Consider the following 13,275-nt stretch of genomic DNA (forward strand, 5'->3'; position numbering starts at 1 on the left):
TCAAATGAGAACCTTTAAAGTTTCCCTGTCTCTGGTGCTTCTCTCTAATCCTCCTTATGACTGTGAATCAACATGTATCTTTCTAAAAGACAATCTGTATTTTGATGAGTCCCTGGCTAAGAAATCAAAATTTTATAAGGAATTCAAGCCCCCTAGAAAATGTATTTAGCCTCTATTTTTTTTAACTCTAGTGTGTTTCATTATCTATAAATATACCTTCTACAGTCAAATGTTCTACCCCTGAGCTATATCCCTGTAGTAAGTCTAATGATGATTCCCTAAATACCATGTTCTTGTTTCTGGAATCTGTCAGTGTCTCCATATGTGGTAATGGGTATGAAGACCATCACTGTTATAGGTCTCCATTGGAAGAGTCACCCTGGATGTTCAGAGTGGGCCCCATTAGCATCATCTGCATCTCTACAGGATGGAAATAGGTGCAGAAGAGAGGACACCACATTGTCATACACTGGAGATGTGTAGCCACAATCCAACAAACGCCAGAAGTCAACTGATGCTATCAGAAGTAGGACATACGGATTCTCGTCTACAGCCTGCCCTATAGTTGAGCTTCTCGTCTCGTGATTTCAGACCACACCACTGATTTCAGATTCGGCTCTAGGACTTGTGAGGATAAAGTTACTTCTTTCAGCTACCCAGCATATGGCAATGTGTGGCATCGGCCTGAAGAATGTAGTCTCCCTCTAGATTTTAAACAAGGCCACATTCATCCCTGATGGTAGTAACATGCTGCTGTCCTTACTGCAGCCGTTATTCACCTGTGCTCAGAAAGAAAACTTCCCGTCCATTCTTCAGCACCTACAAGATTCCCATTACCTTTGGAGGTTTCGTAGTGGTGTCACTTCCAGATAACAACTGGAACTAACCTTATGTTTCTGGACTTGGAAAGAGCCAAGATGCAGTAAATATGTATATGAGGACATCAATGTGACCCAGGGCTTCTGGATGGCAGAACTTACAGGGAGTAAATATTTTGCCTTCTGTCAAACACAGTTAAGTAGAGCACTAACTTTGGATGTATATCTGACCTTTGCATGACTTCCCATGTCACCTTAGAGGTAACCCTGAGGAGCAATTCCTTAGAACATTTATGATGTATACCTCAATTCCCTCTCCTGAGGTCCTTTAATCTCTAATGTATAGACTGGTATTTCTTAAAGTGTATTACAGAGGACACAGATGGGACACGCACACACACACACACACACACACATACACACACACACACACACACACACACACACACACACACCCCACACAATCAATAAAAGAAGAAGGAGAAGCCAAAGCAGCAGAAACCAGCAGCGGGGGCGGGGGGGAGATTAAGAAGGGGATTCTTTAGTCAAAGCATTATTGCATATTCTCAGGCTGTTGCCTGTTTAAGCTGAAATCCTCTGTAACGATTACTTTAAAAAAATAGCAATGCTGTTTTAGCTACCATTCCTAAAGCATGTTTACCCATACATAGATAGTGCTCTCATTTGGCATCTTTCTTTTCTTATATACATGTTACTGAACTCTTATATTTCATGTATGTTAGATGGAATTGGAGGCCATAATACCATTCTGATAGTTATTCATTCTCTCTATCCCCTTGACACCCTATCTAATCCTAATAGACTTTAGGTTTGTGGTAAGAAAAGCCATTACTGGAAGAAAAAATAAAAGACTAAATCCACCTTTTCCGTTATGTCTTGATTAAAATTTCAAACTGAAATTTTCATTTTGGGATTTGGGTTTGAAAATTCAGTCTGTATCTGCTTAAGGGTAATGATTCGATTATTATTGATTAAAAAAAGAATATTTTATTAAAAAAAAAAAAGACTAAATCCAGACTCAAGAATCAGAGCTTAGAGCACAACGTTAAAGGTTTCATGATAAAATGTAAGAACTGAGATGAAGAAAAATAAAAAAATAAAAAGTCTTTTGAACAGTGCAAAGAAGCAAGGCATGCAAGTGAGTTCTCTGACCACAATGGAAACGTGAAAATGTGCACTACCCTTACAACCTCCAGTCCTCAGAGTCCCCAATGCGCAGATGCATTGTCTTTCTCTCTTTCCTGAACTTTGTCTATGAGAAGAAAACAGGTGAAACCCTCTAGAAGCCAACCAAGCTGCTGGAGAGAGTGGAGCCCATGGGCCATTAAGTAAAAAAGCTCATGAATGTGTTCTCCATGTGGTCATTCCTTTGTGGATGACCATTGAATATCTCTTTGTGTTCCTCCGAGTCCTGGTATTTCAGGCAGGACCACCTTGCCTAACATCAAACCTAACGGCTTCATGTGTGCTAAGCTCTCGCTTTCTCAGCTAAACTGCACCCTTAGACTTTTAAAAGGCAAATTCAGATTGACACATTTGATGGCTGCTTGTAGATAACAGATGTATGCCTTTCATTAATTACCTTCTGATATTTCCTCTGAGATGAACTTCAACCAATCTTCCAAATAAATTTTAGTTTGTTCTCCTTTGTAGACACGGTAGCTATGGCCTTTGCCTCAAAAACAGAATATCTCCTTCCATATATTTTGTGTACATCCACCATCTTAGAAATTCTAAGTAGTGTATTAGATTGTAATATCTAGTTCTCAGAACTTCTATAAAAGTATGAAGAAAGTCTTGAGGTCAACTTGTCATGAGATGTGAGGAGATTTCTTCCACGGGAGAAGTCTAGTTTCTCATTTCTAACTGAAGAGGATTCAGCTGCTCATGTATCCCATTGGGGATCATAATGATTAAGAGAACTGAGCAGGGAATGAACAGGCAGCAGAGTTGGTGGGAGAGTTACAGGTGTGAACAGGAAATGAGCAGGCGGCAGAGTTGGTGGGACAGTTACAGGTGTGAGCAGGGAAAAAGAAGGCAGCCGAGGCTGTAAAATGGAATCATGTTCACTGTAAGGGATGAAAACTCTCCTATAAATAGCCTCGTATGTAAATATAGACATTAAAAGACTTAAGCAAAAAAAAAAATTGAGGGTAAGGCAGGTAGAAGCAACTCATCTTTTTTAATCGGAGCTTTATACTTCAAACAATGAAGGGTGCTTCAGAAACATACCAGGCAGCCGCATGACTTCTGGAATTCTGGGCCAGAAAAAGGGTCCTTATGCCAGCCTGAAGAATTTTCCCTAAAGAACAGAAGGGAGAATTAAAAAGACCTTTTGATGAAAGCAAGTTCCACCATGTAGAACACAGTTCACAAGACGACCCCTCCTTGATGCTAAGGCTGGACTCTGTCATTTGTTTTCACAGTGTGAGCAGCTAATCTGATGACAATGTTTTGTGACCATGCCAGGATTCCGTGATGTGACATGGGGATTAGCTGGCTGCTCACACTGAGCATGCTCTGGGGCTCTGTGACTTCCCAGAGCTGCGGCTGTTGGCGGTCTGCAAAACTCTCAGATCATAGCCAGATACAAAAATCAACTAGTAATTGCTTATTAATTGCATTAAATTGACCTGTTCATTCTTTTCTGGCATATCATAGTAACTTAATCATTTCTAGAAAAGCTACAATTAAATTACCACAGACAGACAGATTGCGATAGCTAGCGAATAGCAATGAGTAAACAGCTCTTAGAGTGGTGTGTGTGTGTGTGTGTGTGTGTGTGTGTGTGTGTGTGCGCTATAATGCGTGTGTGAAAGGCAGAGAACCACTGTGGGAGTTAGCGCTTGCCTTCCACCATGTCGGTCTCAGGGGATCAAGCTCAAGTCTTTCAGCTTGGCCACAAGCACTTTTATCCACTGAGCCATCTAGCTGGCTGTAGAAACGCTTTCATGTTCTTTTTCTCTGTAGGTTTTTATCCTTGAGATCCCCAGACATTAAGGTTTTTTTTTTTTACAATAATTTTAAGTCAAATTTTACTTCACTATAGATGGTCTGAACTATTCAAATACTGAGAGAGAAGGTGAAATTACCATTTACTCACCCACAGGTGCCAGCTAGACTTTTTACCATATCCTCTCCTCACCCTACTTCTCAGAACCTCAAGGCCAGGGTAGCAACTTTAAGAGCTTGTACCATTAGCTGGGGGGTCACACAGCAGAAGGGCTGGCCTGCCAAGCTGAACCCCAAGCCCAGGCTCTCTGTACAGGTGTATTGCTCCAATGGAAGGCAAAAGGGCTGATGACGCCATGTTGGAAAAGCCAATCCAATGGAAGGACACTTGTCAATTCTGTTAACCAGACTGGAAAATACAATTTCTATACAATTTCCTAAATACTAAAAGTGATTATGGACTTCTTTATTATTATTTTTATTTTATAATTAGCTCATGGAGATTCCAGATTGGGATTCCTAGGTTAACATGAAAATAAAACTCCTAAGGGAGTTGCTTTTTTTTTTAACCAGATGCTTATAATCTAATTACTTGTGCTTAAAAACAAAAAACAAAACAAAAACAAAACAAAACAAAACCTGACTCTTTGCCTCTCCTGCCCAATAGGTGGTGCTTTTGCTGCAGTTGCTTAGGATGACAGGTATTGAGGGCTGTGGTGTGGATGTGGCCTCACCTGCAGAACCCATGTGTGACAAAGTCTCTTCTCAGAGCAGTGGTGTTGAGAAGGACAGACCGTTTGGGAAGGAAGTCCTAGTGTAAGGTCATCAGTCACGGAGGGCCAGGAAGCCCTGGCATGGACTCATATTGCTCCCATGGGAATCAGCCTGGGAGGGTGCAGGCTGTAGGCAGACAGCACCTGAAACTGCATCCCTGACTATCTCCTTTGCCACATGTCTCTTTCATATGCAGCCCGCCAATGTCAAATTAATCCTCAGGCTGCACACCAGAGCCACACGGGTGCTCATACCATGTTCTTCTGCTGAGACAAAACACTGAACCCAGTAAATCTATTTTTCTAAAACAGTGTCCGGCCTCAAGTATTCTGCTATAGATTGACCAATATGACTCCATCTTAAGATTATAAGCCATCTTGTCAGAATAAGTTCATTCCTGTTTTCTGTAAAATTTAAGTATGACTATGTCTTAACCCATGTTTCTGAAATTTGACATGCTCCCTACACTACACTACACCCTGATAAAGATATTTTTCCAAATAATTTTGAGACTGTCTGCCAAGTTAATATACCAAACACCCTTGGAAACCTCTATTCTTACAGTTTGAGGCCTATACAAAAAAGCCATTTGGGAATATTCTCTCAAATCCCCCTTTACGGAAAAAAAAAACCCTGTCGGACAGAAGATAAAGCTTGCTTAATTCAGCACACACACACAAAATAGGTCATGGTCTTTAGTTCGGTAGGATTACACTATAGCCATGGAAAGGGGAGTAATACAACTTGTATAGTTTAATGAATTGTTTCTAAAGTCCACATTGCCCCTTCTTAATCTTCTCTTATTTCTGAGCTTCCTTTGATAGAGAGAAGAAAACCCTGAGATTTGAATGCTAATCCAAGACAATCTTTTAACAGATTTTTGTTTTTAGCATCTCAGCCTCCAACAATTTTTGTATCCAACGATTTTCTGAAAATCTCCGTGAGCATTCATAAGGGAGTCAGGCAGACGAAATTGCCTGTTAGGCATCAGACACACATGCCTTTGTAAATTTCTTTCAAGATAATAGAAATTTAAACATACTTTGAGTTCTCAGAGAACATCCCTAATGTGTTTTGTAGAACACAATCACAATGACACCGTTTCTGAGTCAATGGGCTTTGAACATGGTCCAGAGGTTTCTAACATTTGGGTTGAACAGGTCTCTGCACTATATGGATGCCTGGAGTTTTTAATAGCGTAGTATACATCTTAAATCTCTAAAGTAGGGACAGGTGCCATAAGGACCTTTCTCCTCAAAAACAGCATTCTGAGACATGCACTTGTTTAAAGAGAAAGGAAGCTCCATGGGGATCACATCATTATTTGGAGTAAAGGTTATTTCTGTAGAAGGGCAAGGACAGTGATGTCAACTGAGGCAGACAGAGGTTGAGTAAGCTGTCCAGGTCATATAGTCAGTGAGGCTGAGATCTGATTGAGGGGGCATGGTGTCCAGGTGTGTTCTTCACCTGCACCTAGATGCCTCAAATGCTTTCTACCCTTGATCTTCACATTCATCTTCACAGATGAGCTTGGCCAGAAGTGGTGCCAGGCCTCAGGGACTACTCTTACCACCAAACCAGCCTGCTAGCTCTGAGTACCAGCTCTACATTAGAGAAGGGAGGTAGAGAGTGGGTGGGGCACTGGCATCATGATAAAAAAGATGAGCTTGTGACTATGTTCTGCCACTCATAAACCATTGATTTAAGCTGGGTGTTTTCTTTTTGAGAGACTAGATAAAAAATGCTCTATTTTTTCTGCTAATCATTCTTTCCTTGATACAGCATTAGGCCATAGATGTGCTCTCATTTCTGCTCCTTGGAGGTATGTGTATTTTACATCCTGTGTGTTTTTATTACAGAAGAGAAAATGAACACACTGCCACCAAACCCTTCACAGAATAAATCACTTTGTGTTTCAAGAGAGAAGTCAAGTGAAACAACATAATTAATTTTCTCTTCATTCTTCCACACTGAGGCCATTAATGGTTATCCAGTCTCAGCTAATTACCAACATGACTAATTGGCAAAATACGTCATCGTAAACTAGGAGAAATATTCCTAATGTCATTGTCTGGGGCTCTACACTTATCACTGGAAAGACAGCCATGTAACATCCAGGACACTATCATGGCTTTTAACTTTAGCCTCGTTTGCTCAATTTGTATTACAAATGTCTTAGAATTGATTCTTTGCAATAATCTTGGTCCCTCTAGTAATACTTGATTCTCAGTAGATCCTCCAGCAATAACAGTTAGGGGAAATAAAGCAAGGATATCACTTATGAAGCAAGGCATGCCTTAGTAGGGTCCAGAGGCCAGTCATCCCTGTCAGTGTGACTAGCAGAGCCCAGAAAAGCCATCTTCAAAGAAACCAGCACATATTGACAGGATGGCATTTCATCTTTAAATTTCAATGGGCATATACCTATGATGTGCAGTGAAATAGTGTGTGCATGCTTCTGTTCTTACATATGTGTTGAATGTATGTGAGTGTGCAAGTATGCACGGACCCTTATATAAACACACAGAGGTCAGAGGAGGGCATGGGCTATATTCTTCTTTGGCTCTATATTCTCTTGAGACATGGTCTCTCCTTGAGCTGATAACTCAATGTTTGCTGTTTTGTATTTTGACTGGCCAATGAAGTTTGAATACCTATCTTCTTTACTCCTAAATACTAGAGTTGCAGGCATACACCCTCATGCATAGATCTTTTTTCCCACGTGGGTCCTGGGAGGTGTTCATGTCCTCATGCTTGGACAACAAGTACTCTTACCCTCTGAGCTGCCTCCCCAGCCTAACGTGTGATACTGTATGTAATACATATGCATAATGTGTAAAGACCAAACTGGGAGTCTTAACCATCATCAGAAATACTTATCGTTTCTTTGAATTGGGAAGAATAAAAATGTCTTAGAAACTGTTTTGACTAGTTGTCAACCATATCATTAGAAATTATGTTTGTCACCTAACCACATACCTAAGCTCTCTCCATTCTTCCTCTGACAACCCTTCCCAGGATCTAACAATCACTAATAGAGTGTCTGCATTCATAACATAGACTCTACTAGCTGCTGCTTAATAAGTGATTACAAATATATATGCATGTATGCATATATATACATATATATATTGTGTGTGTATGTGTGTGTGTAAAATGTGGTAGCCCTACTCCTCACTGTTGAGTTGTTTTCTATTAATAAGTTGAAGGAAGGGGACACATTGTTTTCAGTCACATACTTAATGGTAACTCTTACCAGTTTTCTACATAAAGGTCCAATCCAGAGGTGACACTGATAGCCCTGGCTAAGCTAAATGGGTCAAAACCAAAAGTCACAAATCTTGGAAAGAGACAGGCATGGAGAAGAAGGGTCAGTTGGGGAGGGGGGGTATGGGATGAGAATAGAGAAAAGAGTGTATTTTGTAAATGTATGAAATTGTCAAAAAAAACTAACAATAGAAATTGAGAATTTAAACATGTAAAATTGGGGGTTGGAGGGATGGTTCAGTGATTAAGAACACTGGCTGCTCTTCAAAAAGATCTGAATTCAATTCCTAGCATCCACATGGCATTCACAACTGTCTGTAACTCTAGTAGCAGGGGATCTGATACCTGTACATAGACATACATATAGGCAAAACACCAATGCACATTAAATAAATAAATAGATAAATTTTTAAAAAATTAAAAATGCAAAACCTCAGTCACAGTTCTAATTTCATGGGCTTGAAAGGCTGTATGAAGAAGGTGATGTCCTTAATTAGCTACCGCTAATTGGCTTGAGATTATCACTTACATGCAACATGAACATTTGTAAATACTGTCCCATGTTTTAAACACGGATATATGTTTTACCTGATTAAGTCTCACCAACCATGTCTACCCAAACATGAGCTGAACAATGACAAACCAAAGCAGACAAGGGAAAGTCCACAAAGCCTCAACCCTACTCCAAAAACTACACACAACTAAGGAATGCTGAGAGTGGGAGAAAGCCTTTCCCAGGAAAGAATGCATCAGTGGATTATCCAATGCCAAATGATCAGCCCTGAAAACATACATACAGGTAACACTGTTTAGATTGATCATGTAGAAGGATTTTTCTTTGGATTGCCAGCTCACAAAAAACAACATGGAGACTCATTATTAATTATAAAAGCTTAGCCTTAGCTTAGGCTTATTCCTAACTAGTTCTTATAATTTATATTCACCCATACCTTTTAATCTACATTCTTTTATGTGCCTAATTTTCCCTTATTCTGTACTGCCTATCCTGCTTCCTCTGCATCTGGCAGAAGACTCTACCTTTCCCCTCCCCCAGTTCTCTCTGTCCAGAGTCCTTGCTATACCTCCTTCCTGCCTAGCTATTAACCATTTAGATTTTTATTAAACCAATCACAGTGCTATATCTTTACAAGGTATAAACAAATATCTCACAACAATGAGAACATAATAATTACACACACACACACACAATGACAATTCATGAAAGCAGAGGCTATAAATTTGAAAGGGAAGAAGGAGGAGCAGAGGGGAGGGCATGAAGGGAGGAAATGGAAGGAATAAATATTGTAATTATATGACAATCTCAATAAGCAAATTAAGAAAAAAGACAGGTGACCATTTATCCATAAACGTAAAATAGCAACACTACAATCCAGAGGATGCAATAAGGAAGATGGATGCAGAGATTGTTCAAGGTGTTGGGGTAATTGCAGATGGAACTCTTCCCACTTACTGCCTTGGACAATTATAAACTTTTTCTAAAGTTCAGTTTCTTCATGTGAGAGAAGAAGCTGTCTCCCATATATCTAAGGTTTTGGGTGGGATTTAAATAGACCAGAAGAAGCAAAAGCACTCTGGAAGCTGTGAATTTTAATGTCATTCATGGTAACACCCTTCCAAGCATGGAGGCACACACCTTTGATCCCGGCACAGAGGAGGCTCAGGAGGTCAAAGTCAGACTCGGCTACACGTTAAATTTGAGGTCAGGCTGGGATCTTTGAGATGCCAAATCAGAAATGAAATAACAATAATATGATAATAATAACAACAACAATAATAATAACAACTAATATCTGAACTTGTATGCATTGCCAGGTAACCTTGACATACATTTCCAGCAAGCCTGTTATTATTCAATTTACCGAAAATAAGTAAGCTAGATGAGGATTCCTACTATAGTAGGAAACCAAACCTTCTAAGCTTAAATAGCATGTCTGCAGTGACACAAAGGTCATGGCAGAGCTGTGGGTAAGGGCAGTGACTACTCTTTCATTTTGATTACTACAGAAAAGCTGTTGTGTTTGCAGTTCCTGATTTGTATCACCCTACTAAATGAATCACGAAATGTGTGGCATGTCCACACGGTGGAATATTATCCAGCCACAAAGAATTAAATTGTGTAGCAATGTTAGTTAGTAGAACCACTTGTGAACAGTGAAATAAGCCAGACACAGAAAGAAAACCACCACATGTTCGGAATTTCTATGTGTGCATGTGTTACCTTTAACTTTAAAAATGATACCTTAATATGTATAAGCTTTCTCTACAAAGCAAATAATAGTTAACACATAATTCATGTTTAATTGTTGCGCAAGTCCTTTAAGCCATGAGTTTTCTCATGTCACATGAACACTGCTATCTTTCACAGTCTTATAGAGCAAATGTCTATGAAGGTTAGAAAGGGATAATTAGGCAGTTTATTTCTGGCCATTCCATACAATGAGACCCATTAAAAAGACCCACTAGTGTACTACCTATCAAGCTGACTTTCGCTCCATGTAGCCTAAGTTGGAACATGGACTAACCCATCCTGAAAGGAAGCAGCACTCCAGTCTCCTGTGATTCGGGTGTTGGGGTCTCTAATGTGCAGAGGGTACCAGATACTTACAGCTGACCATCAGCACAGAGAGGACCCTTATCTCCAAACTTGCGCAGAAGCACGTGGGTGAGGTCCATGCCATGGTTTCCACTGCTGTTGATAGAGAGGAGACGAAGTACCATTAGGAACTCCCAAGGAGAGCAGTGACCCCCTCACCCTAGTCAAGCAGATTGGGCTAACACTTCCCAGAGCACCAGATAAAGCTAATTTCCCAGTGCTTTTGCAATCAAAACCACAAGCAAAGATGGAACCAAGAAATGTCTTCAAGAACAGCTTTTGCCTCCACACTTATGTATTTGGATGTGTTTCTAGTCAAAGCAAATTATTTTTCAGATATTTCCAATTAATTCTCTAAGCATTTCCACATATTTTCATGGGCTTAAAATCAAATTCTAAAGGCTTCCTAATATAATGTCGTATTATGTTAATTTATTAAAATCAATAAAAGTATTTTCTCCACACTGGAGCTGGAGCTTGGCACAAATATTCATCCTATTACACAGCAATAGAAAAACGCAATCTATATTTACATCCTTTGTCTCCCACATGTCCTTGAATCACACTTCCATAGAAGAAGAATTGAACCTGGGTTTAAAGCCCACATTGAATGATGGTGTTTAGTTTGCTGGCCATAGGCCTCAAGTCTATTTATAATTTAAGATAAGTACAAGGTCAGTGATACTATACTGTCTTGCCAAAGATAGAATCAGCAGTAATACATCCATGTCATATTGAGGGAAGATACAGAAACAAACATTAGAAAAAAGCTGGTAAGTTTTTTATATCATCTGTAAGAAATGTCTGGAGTTGAAGAAATATAAAAGCGAGGATAGGTCAAACTTCTTAAAATTGTAATAATCAGTAGTGGGATACATTTCAGTTGATTAAATTTCAGAATTGGAAATTTTATAAAATATAGAAGACTTGTAAGAAGGCAGATAATATACAGATACAGTTGGGTAGAATGTCAAGGGAATACACTGGAGAAAGTTAATGGCATTTATACAAAGATCTCTAGTTTCAGTAGCAAGGGGAAGTGGCTACTTTTACAGAGCATAACAGGATAGGTTCAAAGTCCACCTTGCAGTGATTAGCTGGTTTGTGGCGTTCTTTCCTCCAAGGGACAGAGAGGACAACAGCTGATGGTGACCAAGCCAGAGCTTAAGGCAGAAGATGTCAGAAAAACTGCTCTGTACTTCCAATGGCACATATTTTAGATGATGGAAAAGAGAGAGGGATAAAAGGCTTGCACACAGCAAGAGCATCAGCAGGAGAGGGTGTGTAGAAAACCCGTTCTTTTCACTCAACCAGAATAGTGGGAAAATGCCAGTTTCAAATTTAATTTATAACATTTATTGCTTCGGGAGTTTCATAAACCATGAGTCGACAATTTATGGGAACTGATTCTCTCCTTCCATGATGCGGGTTCTAAAGACCAAACTCAAGTCATCTAGCTTGGTGGCAAGTGCCTTTACCCACTGAGTTATCTTCCTGGCCCTGTGAGATTCCAATCTTTAAAAGACTCATGTTATGTTAAATCAGTTGCTTGGCCACCCTAAACCTTCCTTGTGTAGCACACTGTGGGAACCAAAGGACTCCGCACTAGAACCTGGCCAGCAGGATACTTCTAAAGAGCAGGGGAGAAACAGACCAAGGTAGAAATCTAACTGAAGCTAGAATCAAAGCAGGTACCAGAAACTGAAAAGGCCCAGGGCTGGAACCAGCATTTACAATCTGACCTGTGAAGGATCTCTCGCTAACAGAACCATGTAAAACACCATCCAGAGCTGTGACCATCACTTCAACCAATACAATCACATACACACACACACACACACACACACACACACGTACACCAATGTGTGTGTGACATCTGTGCTACAACCTGTAAGAGAAGACACAGGTATAGCTGACACCCATGGGAAGCAGAAGAGTCAAAACCAGATTCAGCAGCCAGGAGTATAACTGTATTGACTCTGAGGCCTTAGACCTGTCTCGTCCTTTCCCATTTCTCCTTTATTTAATATATTTAATATCTGGTGTCTATTTAGAGGGCCACCTGTGCTCTTCACTGTTTCTGTTCCTTTTATTTTGCCCTGTTTGGCTTTTTTCCTTCCTTCCTTCCTTCCTTCCTTCCTTCCTTCTTTCCCTTTCTTCTTTTTTCTCCTTTTTTTTTCTTTTGGATCCCTTTTGATAGGCTTTCCCAAAAGATAAAGTTTCTCTGGTTTGAGGGGAAAGGAGTCCCTCTACCTTATATTCCTAAAAGCTGGGATGGTTAAGGTTGTCCAATCCTTTCCTTGTTTCTCTTCTGGTTATACCTTCATCCTGAGTCGCCTAATTTCCCCAACTTTTCTTACTGTAGTTTACACCCTGTGTTTTTTCTATTACCCCACACTAACCACTTGTCTTACTCTGCTTTTCTTCTTTCCCACATATACCCGGAACTAATAGCTAGTGGACACTCTACTACAGCTGTTCCTTTCTTTCGTAAAATGGTTCAGTCGAAGGGACAATTTCTCCTTAAGTGACTTTTGTCGTATTTTTACACAAGGGAGTACTGGGTACGAATCCTGGTGCCACAAGCATGTGGGTTGAGGATGGAGTAATTGAGATAGATTCTCAGCCCAAGGAAGAGAAACAATACATCAGGTATACTACAAATCATTCCCACAAGAACACTAAAGACATATCCACTGAAAGAATAAGGTTGATTTCTTTTAGCTTACCAACAGCCTTTTCTCAGATGTATAGATACAAAGAAAAAACTAAGTATGTGAATATTCAAAGCATTTTAGTATTATTACTCCTCAAAACATTATTGATCCC

The 13,275-nt window shown here is 39.9% G+C and overlaps 1 protein-coding gene across 2 annotated transcripts in view; it reads right to left on the minus strand.

Annotated features, from left to right (window-relative positions):
- Abca13 (ATP binding cassette subfamily A member 13) overlaps positions 1 to 13,275 on the minus strand; it is a 398,914-nt gene that overhangs the window by 141,149 nt on the left and 244,490 nt on the right. For both annotated transcript variants that reach the window (XM_041669712.1, XM_041669711.1), the window contains 2 exons: positions 10,459 to 10,542; positions 3,072 to 3,141 (listed from right to left, as the gene is read on the minus strand). In XM_041669712.1, coding sequence (XP_041525646.1) covers positions 3,072 to 3,141; positions 10,459 to 10,542 — 154 coding nt within the window. The remainder of the gene's footprint in view (positions 1 to 3,071; positions 3,142 to 10,458; positions 10,543 to 13,275) is intronic.

Source organism: Microtus oregoni, unplaced genomic scaffold (genome assembly GCF_018167655.1).
Source record: "Microtus oregoni isolate MIOR12 unplaced genomic scaffold, Mior012 000019F_ref0000042, whole genome shotgun sequence".
In the NCBI taxonomy this organism is placed as follows: domain Eukaryota; kingdom Metazoa; phylum Chordata; class Mammalia; order Rodentia; family Cricetidae; genus Microtus; species Microtus oregoni.